Here is a 12,952-nt window from a genome sequence, read left to right on the forward strand (position 1 = left end):
GCCCCTCCTATTTCAACAACTGCTTGGTCAGTCACTGAATACTGTAATGAACAACGATGTATTCATTTCTAATGCAACAAAGATCCAATTGGAAATTACATTACTAAAGAATACATGATTTGCGGATGTTTCATCAATTAATTTGCCAGTCGGGAAAGCCTTGGTAATGGTAAAGAACAAACATGGATATGGTAGAATCTCTCAACACGGAGGACAGAGCCATTGGCCACAAAGTTCTTGTATATTTGAGCCAAGTTTATTTGAGTAAAGGTATAGATACAAACTACTGACGACCTACTTGTTATTTCATTGTACGTTGGCATCTTCCTCTTTCTTATGTACCATTTACAGTAAGAATTATTTTGTATGAATGCATCAATTCATTCGCAAACTTTATGACAACTATATCTCGGTAGAAAGATGTGATTTATAAACATAGCCCATAGAGTCAAAACGGTTTTGTTTTATTTTTAGGAAATAGTATGCAATTATAGTTATCGATGCACCCTGTCGGATATCAATGCACTTTCACTATACGAATGCCCATCAGTGCATGTATAACGTGAATTTATATGTATTGATTTCTCTATTCACTCGTAATAACGACATTACAAGGTTATGACGAGATAATTATCTCGGTACAACGAATCGGTATCTCGTTTTAACTGGTAATTTCTTCTTTTTTATGTTTCAAAAAAGGAAGCCCAGCATATTCAATTTAAATTTTTAAATCATTTTAGTAAAAGTGATCAATTTACTCACTATTAATAAATGTAAATATTGAACATCCCCCCTCCCCTTGTGAATAACCAGAGAGAAAAATCCTTTCTACAATTTACAAGGAAAGTTACAAGTTTTCATTTATAGTTTAATGTTGAAATTGACACCCCGAGGAAACCATTGTCAACCGATTTTCGAGGGGTGTTAATTTCAACTGTTATCCTCCCAAACAGGCACTATTTATTTTATTATACTGAATTTCTTAATTTTAGAGAATATTTTTACTGCTTTTATATAGAAATGACGTGAGTTCTACGGCGAACCGTACGCGCATAATTTACGCGCATGTAACAATTCGTTGTGTTACCCGTTGCTAAGTGTGTTGCTAACGCTGAGGGTAATAGAACGGATTATCAACTGCGTCTAACCCAATCAGATTTCAGTATTTAACATGAAAGTATAATAAAAAGTAAACTATTCCCTGGGAAAATTTGGCTACATAGCCAATTTTCCAGAGAAAAAGCTGGCTACTTATAAAGCAAATTTCTGAGGAAAAAATGCTACTATATAGCCATATTTCTAAGGGAATATGGATACTACATGTTATTTGGAAAAAACTTATATTCTCACTGTTGGTGGCATTTAGTCTTACTGCAAAGTTGACTAAGAGGGTTCGATGTTCGTGGCCATATTTTAGACTGTACTGATCTCTTTCAGATGAAGAGCTCTATATAACTTAAGAAAATACCCAAATTTAAAATATAAAATTTATTGATTTTTTTTTTTTTTTTTTTACAAAATAATAGTTAATAGGTAAATAAATCATATCTGAGAGTGTTTGGTAGATCTGATGGTTAATTTCTTGACACATGAAAAAAATTGATCTTTAAATATATTCATATCTAAAGAAAATACGTCGCAGAACGGAAATATCGAATTCCTTCTTTATTATGCCTTTTAAGTGCATACCATCGATACGTATCAAGATGTTGCTCTCCTAAAGGACACATCAATACAGATTCATGTCTACTAATTCATCATTATTTTGTAAACTAGAAAACATCAAAGAATCTCTTTATCGTTTTTTTCTCATACGCGCTTCTAGGGATTCACATCACGTTTTTGTGTATTGACCCACCCCCTTTTTTCAACCCCCCCTCCCCACCCCCCCCCCCCCCACAACAACACACAAATATTCTCAAGGTTGTGTCGATTTTCCGGTCGATGCACCATCACCGAAGAAAACAACAGTCCAAATAATTAAACCGAAGTGAACGTTTGTAGTTTCGATGAACAGAGTTTTACAAGCCTTCAGTGTTCAGTGTGTTTGACAAGTATGGGTCTTATTCGACTGGTTTTGTGATATATGGTGATGAAACTAGATTTGCCTGAGCCGTGAGTCGAAAAACATGCTATTGTGTCCCAGATTTCGATGGCAATCCAGATAATTCTCAGTGTGTCAAATTACATACTCTGGGTGGATAGGGTTCCGTGTTTCGTCATGAGACAAGCGCATCAAGCATGAAAACCAGTGATCTAGAGCTAAACCAGCAGTGGAGGAAGTAAGGTACCTGGGTGTGGACTAGTGTGCTGACAATAATGGACCAACCGTATCAAGGTAGTGCTATTGACTGGTTGCTCAGGTTTTGTTGTACGTTGTCTCATTGTATAAGTCTCTAATGTACCGGCCATGATGATTTACCGGCCATGTACCGGCCGTGATCATACATGGTATAATGGCATATTAATCGGTATCGCGTTGAAGGAATTAATGGTATGCGATGTAGATCATCATTATCTGCGCCTTGTTATTTTATGTAAAACAGGTGGTGGAGATATGTGTATATAAAAGGTGTTGTTTACAAAAAACATTCAAAGAATTTAAACAGAAGGATTTAAAGTTTATCTTGTATTGTACATTGTATGTATGCTTACTTTTGGGAAAGATTGGTAGATGGATGCTAGGACATGCAATAAGTGTAGTGATCAGCTGAAATAAACCAGAAACTGGCCATCGAGAGGGCGTTAGTAAACCCGTCAAAGAGGGCGATTTAAGTGAATTCCTATCTTTACGTCCTTTCCATTTTGATGTTTAGGTTAGAATTAGTGGGACTGAAGGTAGTGCCTGATGGAAGTATGAATAGGTTATCAACTGATATGGAAGTACGTTGAAACCTGCCCAAAGGATCACTGAGAAGACAATGTTTGGTCATAGCTTTCTATAGGTAGTCAAAGAGCATTTGAATAGGGCCCTACTTTTGCGAACTTTCTGTTGAGAGCTATAGCATGCCACCAGAGAGAAATCCATTCAGAAGAATAGACTAATTCATGGTGAAGGGTTCAAATTTCTTGTAATCTCTTCTGACTTATTGTCAAAAAAATCTTATCAAATGTGAGATAATAATGCCAATTAGTATAGGTTATATTCAAAATCTATATAAAGCAGACATAATTACACATTTATGCACTCTATATAGGCATGTTTTGTTTTGCTGGTCAATCTTCAATTTTAAACCCGTCCGTCGGATATTCCATTAGAGGGATCATATACTAACTGCTTTTGAATTTGGGCGTCTTGGGATTTAAAAAAGCACACCAATTTAAATACATTCCGTTTGTAGATAGACGTAGAATGAGTGAAGATTTGCGATCCTCGCGGAGTGTTAGCCCAGATGAAGCTTTCCCACACTGGGCAGCACCTATTGCTGCATCTGTAAGAAACTTCAAAGGGGGGACACTTATCGTCAACAGCGCACCTTTCCGGGACGCCTTGGTGGAGGCAGAGCGAATTGTAAGTAATACCTTGGAACATCAGTCAAAATTCCGTTTTTATCTTCACAGATTCCAAATTTTGGACGCAAACTGATACGTATATTATAAAAAGTTATTAAAATATTAATTATTTTTCTTTTTAACGATTTTTCATGGGCATAAATAAACAAACAACTGTTTCGCAATGATGGATATCGATCGCGGATTTCGTGAATATTTATCCGCACGCGTTTACTACCATGTTTACGGTAATTTGCATTAATAAAGACTGTTATTCGCGGTGAATTTTATTTTGCGATGAACTATTGCTAAATTAGTTCATAAAGACTGTCATATATATATATATATATATATATATATATATATATATATATATATATATATATATATATATATATATTTATTTTTTTTTTTCCCGGTGTCTTTGCCTGTGATAACACTACGTATCGATTTTGTACTATATAACCCATAATACAAATGACGCCAAATTGAGGCGGGATTTGCTTGTTTATATTAAAATATTTAACCGTACGATGGCTAAAAATTATATTAATATAATTATGAGGTGATAATTTCGGTCGGGGCGTGATCAAATCTATCATAAAGCCCTTCGGGCTTTATTGGATTTGATCACGCCCCGACCGAAATTATCACCTCATAATACTCAAAGAATGATTCCTTATTCCTTATATATATATATATATATATATATATATATATATATATATATATATATATATATATATATATATATATATATATATATATATATATATATATATATATATATATATATAATTGGTTTACAGTATTGCCTATATGTAACATATCCCATGAGTCAGTTTGCTCCAATCATAAAAATTTACCTCGATGGCAATGTTCCGAGTGTAGGACTATGTTTTCTCTTCTTAATTCAAGATTGCTTGTTAGACATTTTGGATTATCTATTACAAATGATTTTGTTGCAGTGGGTGGAGGAGAATATAGACTACAAGACAGAGGAAGAAAGGGTGAGCGACCTTACCTTTATATATCTGTAAAACGTCAATCAGCCTCAGATACATGTAGAAATGTATACTGTCGCTGTGTAGACCCTATCTGTGTAGAGAAAAATATTTTCGTTATCAAAGCAGTGCATCATTATAATTTTGATATCAAGATACCGTAATTGTGTTATTGCAAAAACCCATATAATCAGAAAGTGATAATTTAATTCAAATGCATTGTTAATCTCAATCGACGTCGATGAACAGCAATGCTACATGTCATTAACATATACTGTATACATTTGTATACTATGGTACTTTTTAGCATTGATAAATTGTTAAATGTTCATAGATATACTAACTACACCGTATCTCATTTGAGTGTAACAGCTGTTCAGTCCAAATAGCATGTGTATATTTTTAAAAACAATAAAGTGCTTTCTTTGGTGATTCATTCGGGATATATTTACATCTACCATGTATTATATTCCTCTTTTTCTTACGGAAACATAGTTAATTCACAGCTCTATAGAAACAGCCAGACTGAAATCTACACGCCCCGTTTATCGATTGGTCGAAATCTACAGCGACTGAAACTGACAAGAAAGTGACAGGACCAAAATTGACACGCCCAGTTTATCGACTGGTCCAAACCTACAGCGACCTAGGAAAAATCACGGACTGCACGAAATAATCATGACGATGTCAGACCCAAAGTCTCACAGGAGACGATTTGGCTGAATCTTATAGCTAACGTATTTATTGACAGTAATTTAGTGAATTTTACTTACTTTTCATAATCAATATTAGCTAAAGGAAAGATGTTTATATAATCTTTGGTGATTCATTCGGGTTATGAAGGTAACGATCATTGCAGAAAAAATGTACATAACCCGCTAACGCGGGTTACTTATTTTTTCTGCAATGTCGCTATCTTCATATCCCGGATGAATCACCCAAGAAAGCATTTTATTGTTTAAAGGGGCATGGTCACGATTTTGGTCAAATTCTATTTTTATGTTTTTAATATTTACAATAATTTAGAAATGCATTTCTAATGGTCAAATAAAATTTAAGAGTCATTCGTAGAGTTATAAGCAAGATACAGAGCTCACATTTCTTTGTCATGTTAACAAGGCTCGTGCCCTGTTTTTGTTTACATAGGTTCAATATACCAGTAAAAAACCTTTTTCCAGCTTATTTATATATCTTCTTATTTTTTTAAGCATATAAAACAGTTCCTAACGTTTAACACATTCGGTTTAGGTCTAAAACTTAAATTTTTACTTCAACGTTCAAAATGTAAACAAACGCTTTGTTTCCATAGCGAAGAATTTCAAGCTCTGTAACTCGCTTATAACTCAACAAATGACACTCAAATTTCGGTTGTTTATATTAACATCTTTCTATTAACTTATTGATTGATTGAGCGTAAAAGTAAGTAAAATTCACTAAATTACTGTTAATGTACGTAAGAACGTTAGCTAAAAGAAACAGCCAAATCGTCGTCTGTGAGACTTTGAATCTGACATCACCATGATTATTTCGTGCAGTCCGTGATTTTTCTTAGGTTGTTGTAGGTCTTGGCCAATCGATAAACAGGGCGTGTCAATTTTGGTCCTGCCACTTTCTTGTCAGTTTAAACCGCTGTAGATTTCGACCAATTGATCGTTGCATGTATATTAATTTTCAGTCTGGCTGTTTCTATAGAGTTTAGAATTAACTATAAGTTTCTCTATTAAGAAATAGAGGGAATAATACATGGTTTATGTAAATATAAGAAAATGTTATACCCAATCGCTTAAAATAAACACATTTAATTAAAGTTAACCAATACGTACATATATTCAAGTTATGTCATATAAACTTACTTTTCGTTGGATTGGACCAAGAATAACGATACGATTGTTTTCTTTTTCCTTAAAGGCACCGGGGGAGAGAGACAACCTCACAAGGTCGGTATCTTACTAATAATTTGTCATTTTTTTCTTCATTTTCCCAAAAAAATTAACACCGATTTACACGATAAGCTATATTGATAAGCCTTCAGCGGGATTTGTCCATTTACATGACTTTGAGCGAATAAAATGACTTTATAATTGAACTTGGAATCTGTTTTGTATAAAATTATATGTTTTGTCTTTTCAATGTTTGTTACAGAGAAGAGAGAATTATCGAATTAGAATCGGAGCTAGAAAAACTGAGGCTAGGGGAACGAGAAACAGGGAGAGGATGGGGGGCAGGGAACCTCCATGTTCCCCACCCCATTGAAATCAACACAGCCAGGTACTATCGAAAATTGAATTGCAATATTGTCATATTGTCAATTATGAGTGGAAAAAAAAATGAATTTTGGGAGTTTCAAAATGTAAAAGTCCTATTTGTCCTCGAACAGAAATTTCGTAATTTTACCGGCGGTTACGTTATTAAAAGTTTTAGCATGCAGGTATAACTACAAATTGTTACGTTATTAAAAGTTTTTGCATGCATGTATAACTACATATTTCAAACGTTTTTAGCTCACCTGAGCTGAAAGCTCAAGTGAGCTATTCTGATCACATTTTGTCTGTCGTCCGTCTGTCCGTCCGTCTGTCCGTAAACTTTTCACATTTTCAACATCTTCTCAAGAACTACTCGGCCAATTTCATCCAAACTTGGCACAAATTATCCTTAGGCAAAGGGGATTCAAAGTTGTGAAAATAAAGGGCCACACCCGTTTTCAAGGGGAGATAATTAGAAATTAATGAAAAATTTCGAGAAATTTTCAAAAATCTTCTTCTCAAGAACCAGAAAGCCAGGAAAGCTGAAACTTGTGTGGAAGCATCCTCAGGTAGTGTAGATTCAAAGTTGTGAAATTCATGACCCGCGGGTGTAAGGTGGGGCCACAATGGGGGGTCGAAGTTTTACATAGGAATATATAGAGTAAATCTTTAAAAATCTTCTTCTCAGAAACTAAACAGCCAGGAAAGCTGAAACTTGTGTTGAAGCATCCTCAGGTAGTGTAGATTCAAAGTTGTAAAAATCATGATCCCCGGGGGTAGGGTGGGGCCACAATGGGGGTCGAAGTTTTACATATGAATATGTAAAGTAAATCTTTAAAAATCTTCTTCTCAGAAACTAATCAGCAAAATGATTCTTTATAATTGTTAAAACTTTGGCTCCAGGACAATTCTTCGGCCTCACAAGAAGGTTCAGAGTTTGATGTAGCTAAATATCCCATATATAAACAATTGTAAAGGATCTTTTTGAGAACTGCAATACTCAACATGTGATATGACTATAAAATTGAAGCAGGCACCTATTTCTTCATTAGAATCTTTTTGTATTACTGTATTGAGTTATTGCCCTTGATTTATTGATTCTTGATTATTTTAATTAATGCATCCACTGTTAACCAATTATTGTGATGATTATTTTTATACAATAATAAATATTCAATGTATATAAGTTGTTCTGCATAAGAAGTTTTGGGTTAGGCCAGATTAGTTTGTTTATTTTTGATTTCCAATTTTTAGATACTATGAATTATTTTAGGCCGGCACATTTAAAGGGACAGTATCTAACGCAATCTGATGAGCGTCTGTTTGGGGTTAAACTTGAGCAGGTATGGAAAGAATAAGTGTGTGATAATCCCTGCTCTATCTAATCTACGTGTTTTCTAACCTTCGATACAAGTTGTGCGGTCATTCCTGCCCTGTATTGCATTAATACAAGTGTGCAATCATACCTGCTTGTATTGGTGGTGGTTGCGGCGGAGCACTGATGTATGGTGTTCCGATGGGGCCACTTCGACCTTCGCACTTTCGCCTTTAGGTCGAGGTACGAGAGTGCGAAGTTGCGACGGCGAGAGTGCGACGGCGAAAGGGCGAAGAAGCGATACTAATATCGCATTCTCGCCTTCACATCTTCGCACTTTCGCCTTCGCCTTTTTATAATTATGGAGCTCTCTTTCGTTTAAAGACAATTTTAGCTGTATAAAAGGACATCTGAGGCAGACGATGGACTTTTTAGAATTTATTTTCAACAGCCTGCGCAGATCCATAACTTTTCTAGGGGGTGGGGTGGATAAATAATTATATTTGTCGGGGGTGGGGGAGGGTTCCGAGACATATTTTGGAGATTTTATTATATATAATTAATTAAATTAAATTTTCCGGGGGGATGAGATCCGGACCTTCTCTCTCCCTTTACTGCATGTGTGAAGTTATTAGTATTGAATTTTCCGGGGGGGGTGGGGGTGGGAACCCCCTCTCCACCTCTAGATCCATACACCAGCAAGGAGTGTCGCATAATGAAATTAGAATGTTACTGTGTTTGATCTACGGTAAACAGACAGCTGGTAAGTGACAGGAGTCTGGAAGTGCATATGTATACATTATGGCGGACCTTACATTTTATATGGAGTATATAACGATTAGGCATAGCCAGCACTGGTAAACATAAATGTCACATATACACATTAAAATATTTATAAACATTCATAGTAAGCACAATGGCTTAGCGCATGCGTACCAATGATATCATGGATTAATCGGAAAACCTTTGCGAGTACGGTGCCTGCATCAAATTCTATGTAATAGACCGAGACTTTCTGAATGCTATCAAAAAAGGCGAGGGCGAAAGTGCGAAAGTGCGAAGGCGAGAGTGCGAAGTTGCGAAGGCGAGGGAGCGATAGTAGTATCGCTCCTTCGCCTTCGCGCTTTCGCCTTCGCATCTTCGCGCTTCGCCGTCGCATCTTCGCACTTTCGCTCCTTCGCCGTCGCACTCTCGCACTTTCGCCTTCGCGACTTCGCACTCTCGCATCTTCGACCTAAAGGCGAAAGTGCGAAGGTCGAAGTGGCCCCATCGGAACACCATACTGATGTATGGTCATCCCTGCTGGTGTTCACGCCTTTCTAGCGCAAGTGTGCGGCACTCCCTGCTTGCGTTAGGTTGAGCTGTTGGCGCATGTGTGCGGTCATCCCTGCTTGCGTAAACGTTGGTACCTGTTGAGTCGTGTAGCAATCGCAACTTCTCGGGCTTTTCCGACAAGCTCGGAAAAACACCTCGAATGTATTAAAATCACCGGATGTTAGAATTTTATACAAAATGGAGTCGCTTCCCATTAAAATGAATATCGCTAGACAGCATTGTATGTCGTTCCTGTGGTAAAATTTAGGGTATATCATTGACTTTAATGAAGTCGAACTCACATTTCAACAGATCTTCAAATGTGTTGAATTTATATCAAGTTTTACAAAAAGGGGGGTTGTCATGGACGCCTAGGTAATACATTCGAGGTGTTTTTCGAGCTTGCCGGAAAGGCCCAAGAAGTTGCGATTGGTCGTGTAGGTGTGCGGTCATCCCTGTCTGCGCAACGTTGAGTCCCTATATATGTGCAGGAGCGGTGATTAAAGTCTGCTCTTTTAAATATTGGCAGCAATCAGGGCTATCCGAGTTCTATAGGGGAAAAAAGGATTTTATTTATACAGGATCTAAATTTATTATTGTACATTGTCCAGATTGTTTGTATTATGACTCCATTAAGCTGACTTTATCATACCTATTGTTCCTCAGGTGAGCGATGTGGCCCATGGGCCTCTAGATAATTGATATGGTTGATCAAAATGTTCACTAAAATTTTACATATTGAAATGAAAGTACATGTACATATGGATTTGTTTAAATGTTAAATAATATTCTTTCCTTCTAAAAACAAGTTAAATATTTTCTGCAATATATAATTAACTATGGGAAGGGGATGGCAGTGAAGTCTTGGGAAGCAGTTGCCTCATTGCCACAATGGAAGCTACGACTTTGTTATAACACACAAAAGATGGACAATGGAATTTTGTTTTTTCTGAGTAAAACATATCATCTTTTAGCTATTCTTCGACGTCGTAGTCATTTCTAAAATATGATCTTCTTTTAAAGGAACTTTTGAAATTAAGGATCTTTTAGAAATAAATTGGCACACGAATCAGTGGTAAAGGGATCACTTACAATTAAATTTGATTGCACTATTAATTATTTTTTAGACCGGAAGATGTAGCAGAGTTGCTGTCAGAGATATACAAAACAGAGTGGCAGCCTGCCTTTGAGTACTTCATCTACAAGAAAAAAGTCCGAGAGAGGGAGGCGGCAGAAGAACTTCTGAAGCTTTTACAGGTCAGGCAAAATTAAAGCCACCGGATTTTATACTAGTAGGAACAAAACAAATGATTTTAAGAGGCAGGCCAACAATTATTTTAATTCATAGAGATTTATGCTAGAACATACACGAAATACATTTATTTTTTATGGTTGCCTGATACAATTATGTTGCTGTGTGCTAAGTATATTGATATTGTGACCTCTGATTTACAGGAATGTTACGACTTTTGTGAGAAACTATCGGAAGAACACCTCAGAGACCTGACTGAAACCTTATTTGTTCCCACCTCAAACCAACATCTCCTCAAAAAGGTGGGCTTTTAAAATCCTGAAATAATATTTATTATTTTTCGAAATAGTTTAATTAGCATTGTGTCTATTTTTTATGTGAAACTCAAACTCGTAGAGTATTTTTTTTGGGGGGGGGGGCGAGATGACCCGATTTCACCCATTTGTGAGACTTCAATGATGGCTAACAGGTGTAATTTGTTAAGTCCTGATTTATTTTATTTTTTCAGATTCATGTACCAAACAAGGCAGACATAACTAGTCAGCATATAACTTCTGACCTCAACAGACTGAGAACGTCTGCGAACACACACATATTCCCAGTGGTCGAGCAGGTACGTCACCGGCGGACATTTTCCTTGTTGTCCGTATGTTTGTTTGTTTTAAAGAAAAATCTTAGAATCGTGCTGTTTTCCAAGAATAAAACTATTGCAATTCAAGAAGCTTTTTGTGCTAAATGAGTGCTTTGTCAGTGGTTTTGTCCTTTTATGCATGTACGAAATGTTGTTGAGATACAGGTATATATGAAGATATTCTAATTTTGATATGTTATATTTGTTAAGCTCTTTTTCTTGACGGAAAAACACCATCTGAAGGCATACGTCAAGGCAGATATTCTGCACCCCTTTATCAGACTTTGCGTGAAGTGTGCATGGATTTCTAGTGTTCAAGACAGACCATTGTCGATTACTTTCAAGCTAAAGCCAGGATCGAACTTTTACCCGGATGTGATGATTTCCCGGAACGCCCCAGCCCCGGAAGTAGATTATTTAGTATGGCCAATTGTGTTTAAGTACGACAACGGTCCTCTGCTCCTGAAAGGAATCGTCCATTGTTCTCAGTTAAAATGAAATAAATATATTCATGTATGTACAAATATACTTGCATATTAAAACCTGCTTAAATTATTATGGATTAAGTTAAAAGTGAAATATAAGTATTTTTTATATATGATCTAAATGTCTTATATGGTATTAAAAATGTACACATAAATGAAAAATATGCATGATACCAATGGTATGTGCCAGGTCCATAACATACCATTAGATACCTGTCCGTCGTAGACAAATACTTTGTATGATATATTATGAAAACACATTTGGTACATAAATATTGGTTACGGCTTACGGTACTTTGACTCTTTCATAAGATAGATAACTCTTACTACGTGCAAGATAAACGAACACAGCACTGGTTCATTATGCATTGCCGTATAGATTTTAGAATTACCTAGTACTTGTTTCTTCAAAATTAGAAAAATTCTGTTATATGTTTTCTTGAGTGTAAATTGCTCGATATAACAAAGAATTAGTGATAGAAGAAACATAAATTTCGTCAGTGGAATATAATGTTTTTCTGTGTAGAGCAAAGGAATACCAATCTACACTTGCCCAAATGAGAAGATCCCAAACACCAATACAAAAACGTAACCATTTTTGTAAAAGACAACTCCCTGACACTCGGGTAAAATTCAGTTTTTGTGATAACGATTTTCCAAAAGATTTAAAGAATTCAATTGTAATGTAACCAAGTTCCAGCAGAATTTAGTGATATGTGCATGACAGAAATTGTCCACGACAACGTATACATGCGGGATCGTAGCGTCGTTATCCAACGTGAAGAATAGTGCCAGTTTCTTGTTGATGTTTATTTTTATAATTCACATGTATTCATTGTATTTTCAAAATAATTTGAGGGAATATAAAAGTTGAAGAATGAATTTTTTGTATTGATTTTTTTTCATCCTTTTTTGTTCATACACATCAATAAATAATATGCTTGTAATTACACAGGTAAATGGAAGGTATAAAAAGTAAGTGGATCGATCACTGTTTTTGATATTAGAAAAAATATAAAGTATTAAACCACTAGTTTTGTTCAAAAATATTTTCCAAAGCGCCCATTCGTTACTAAAAATGGACAGTTTTTAACTGTGTATTGCAGTACTACACCTCATTCAATGTAATATTTCTATCATTATTAAATGATACAAAAGTATACACTACTGTTTGCAACATAATAAAATACAATTTATTACTTTGTTGTTCCCATTT

At 35.7% G+C, this 12,952-nt stretch overlaps 1 protein-coding gene across 3 annotated transcripts; it reads left to right on the forward strand.

Annotated features, from left to right (window-relative positions):
* Nucleotides 1–1,980: 1,980 nt before the first annotated feature.
* LOC128191550 (uncharacterized) lies at nt 1,981–12,618 on the forward strand. Of its 3 annotated transcripts, XM_052863681.1 has the most exons (10): nt 1,981–2,338; nt 2,817–2,945; nt 3,342–3,511; nt 4,461–4,502; nt 6,405–6,433; nt 6,639–6,764; nt 10,496–10,625; nt 10,824–10,922; nt 11,129–11,233; nt 11,462–12,618. In XM_052863681.1, the coding sequence occupies exons 3-10, from the start codon at nt 3,353–3,355 to the stop codon at nt 11,747–11,749; spliced, it is 978 nt and encodes a 325-aa protein (XP_052719641.1). In that variant the 5' UTR covers nt 1,981–2,338; nt 2,817–2,945; nt 3,342–3,352; the 3' UTR covers nt 11,750–12,618. The 3 variants fall into 3 exon arrangements, with proteins under 3 accessions (XP_052719641.1, XP_052719642.1, XP_052719640.1); XM_052863682.1 differs by lacking the exon at nt 2,817–2,945 and having other exon boundaries at nt 3,346–3,511; XM_052863680.1 differs by lacking the exon at nt 2,817–2,945 and having other exon boundaries at nt 1,982–2,338.
* The last annotated feature ends 334 nt before the right edge of the window (nt 12,619–12,952 follow it).

Source organism: Crassostrea angulata, chromosome 7 (genome assembly GCF_025612915.1).
Source record: "Crassostrea angulata isolate pt1a10 chromosome 7, ASM2561291v2, whole genome shotgun sequence".
NCBI lineage: Eukaryota > Metazoa > Mollusca > Bivalvia > Ostreida > Ostreidae > Magallana > Magallana angulata.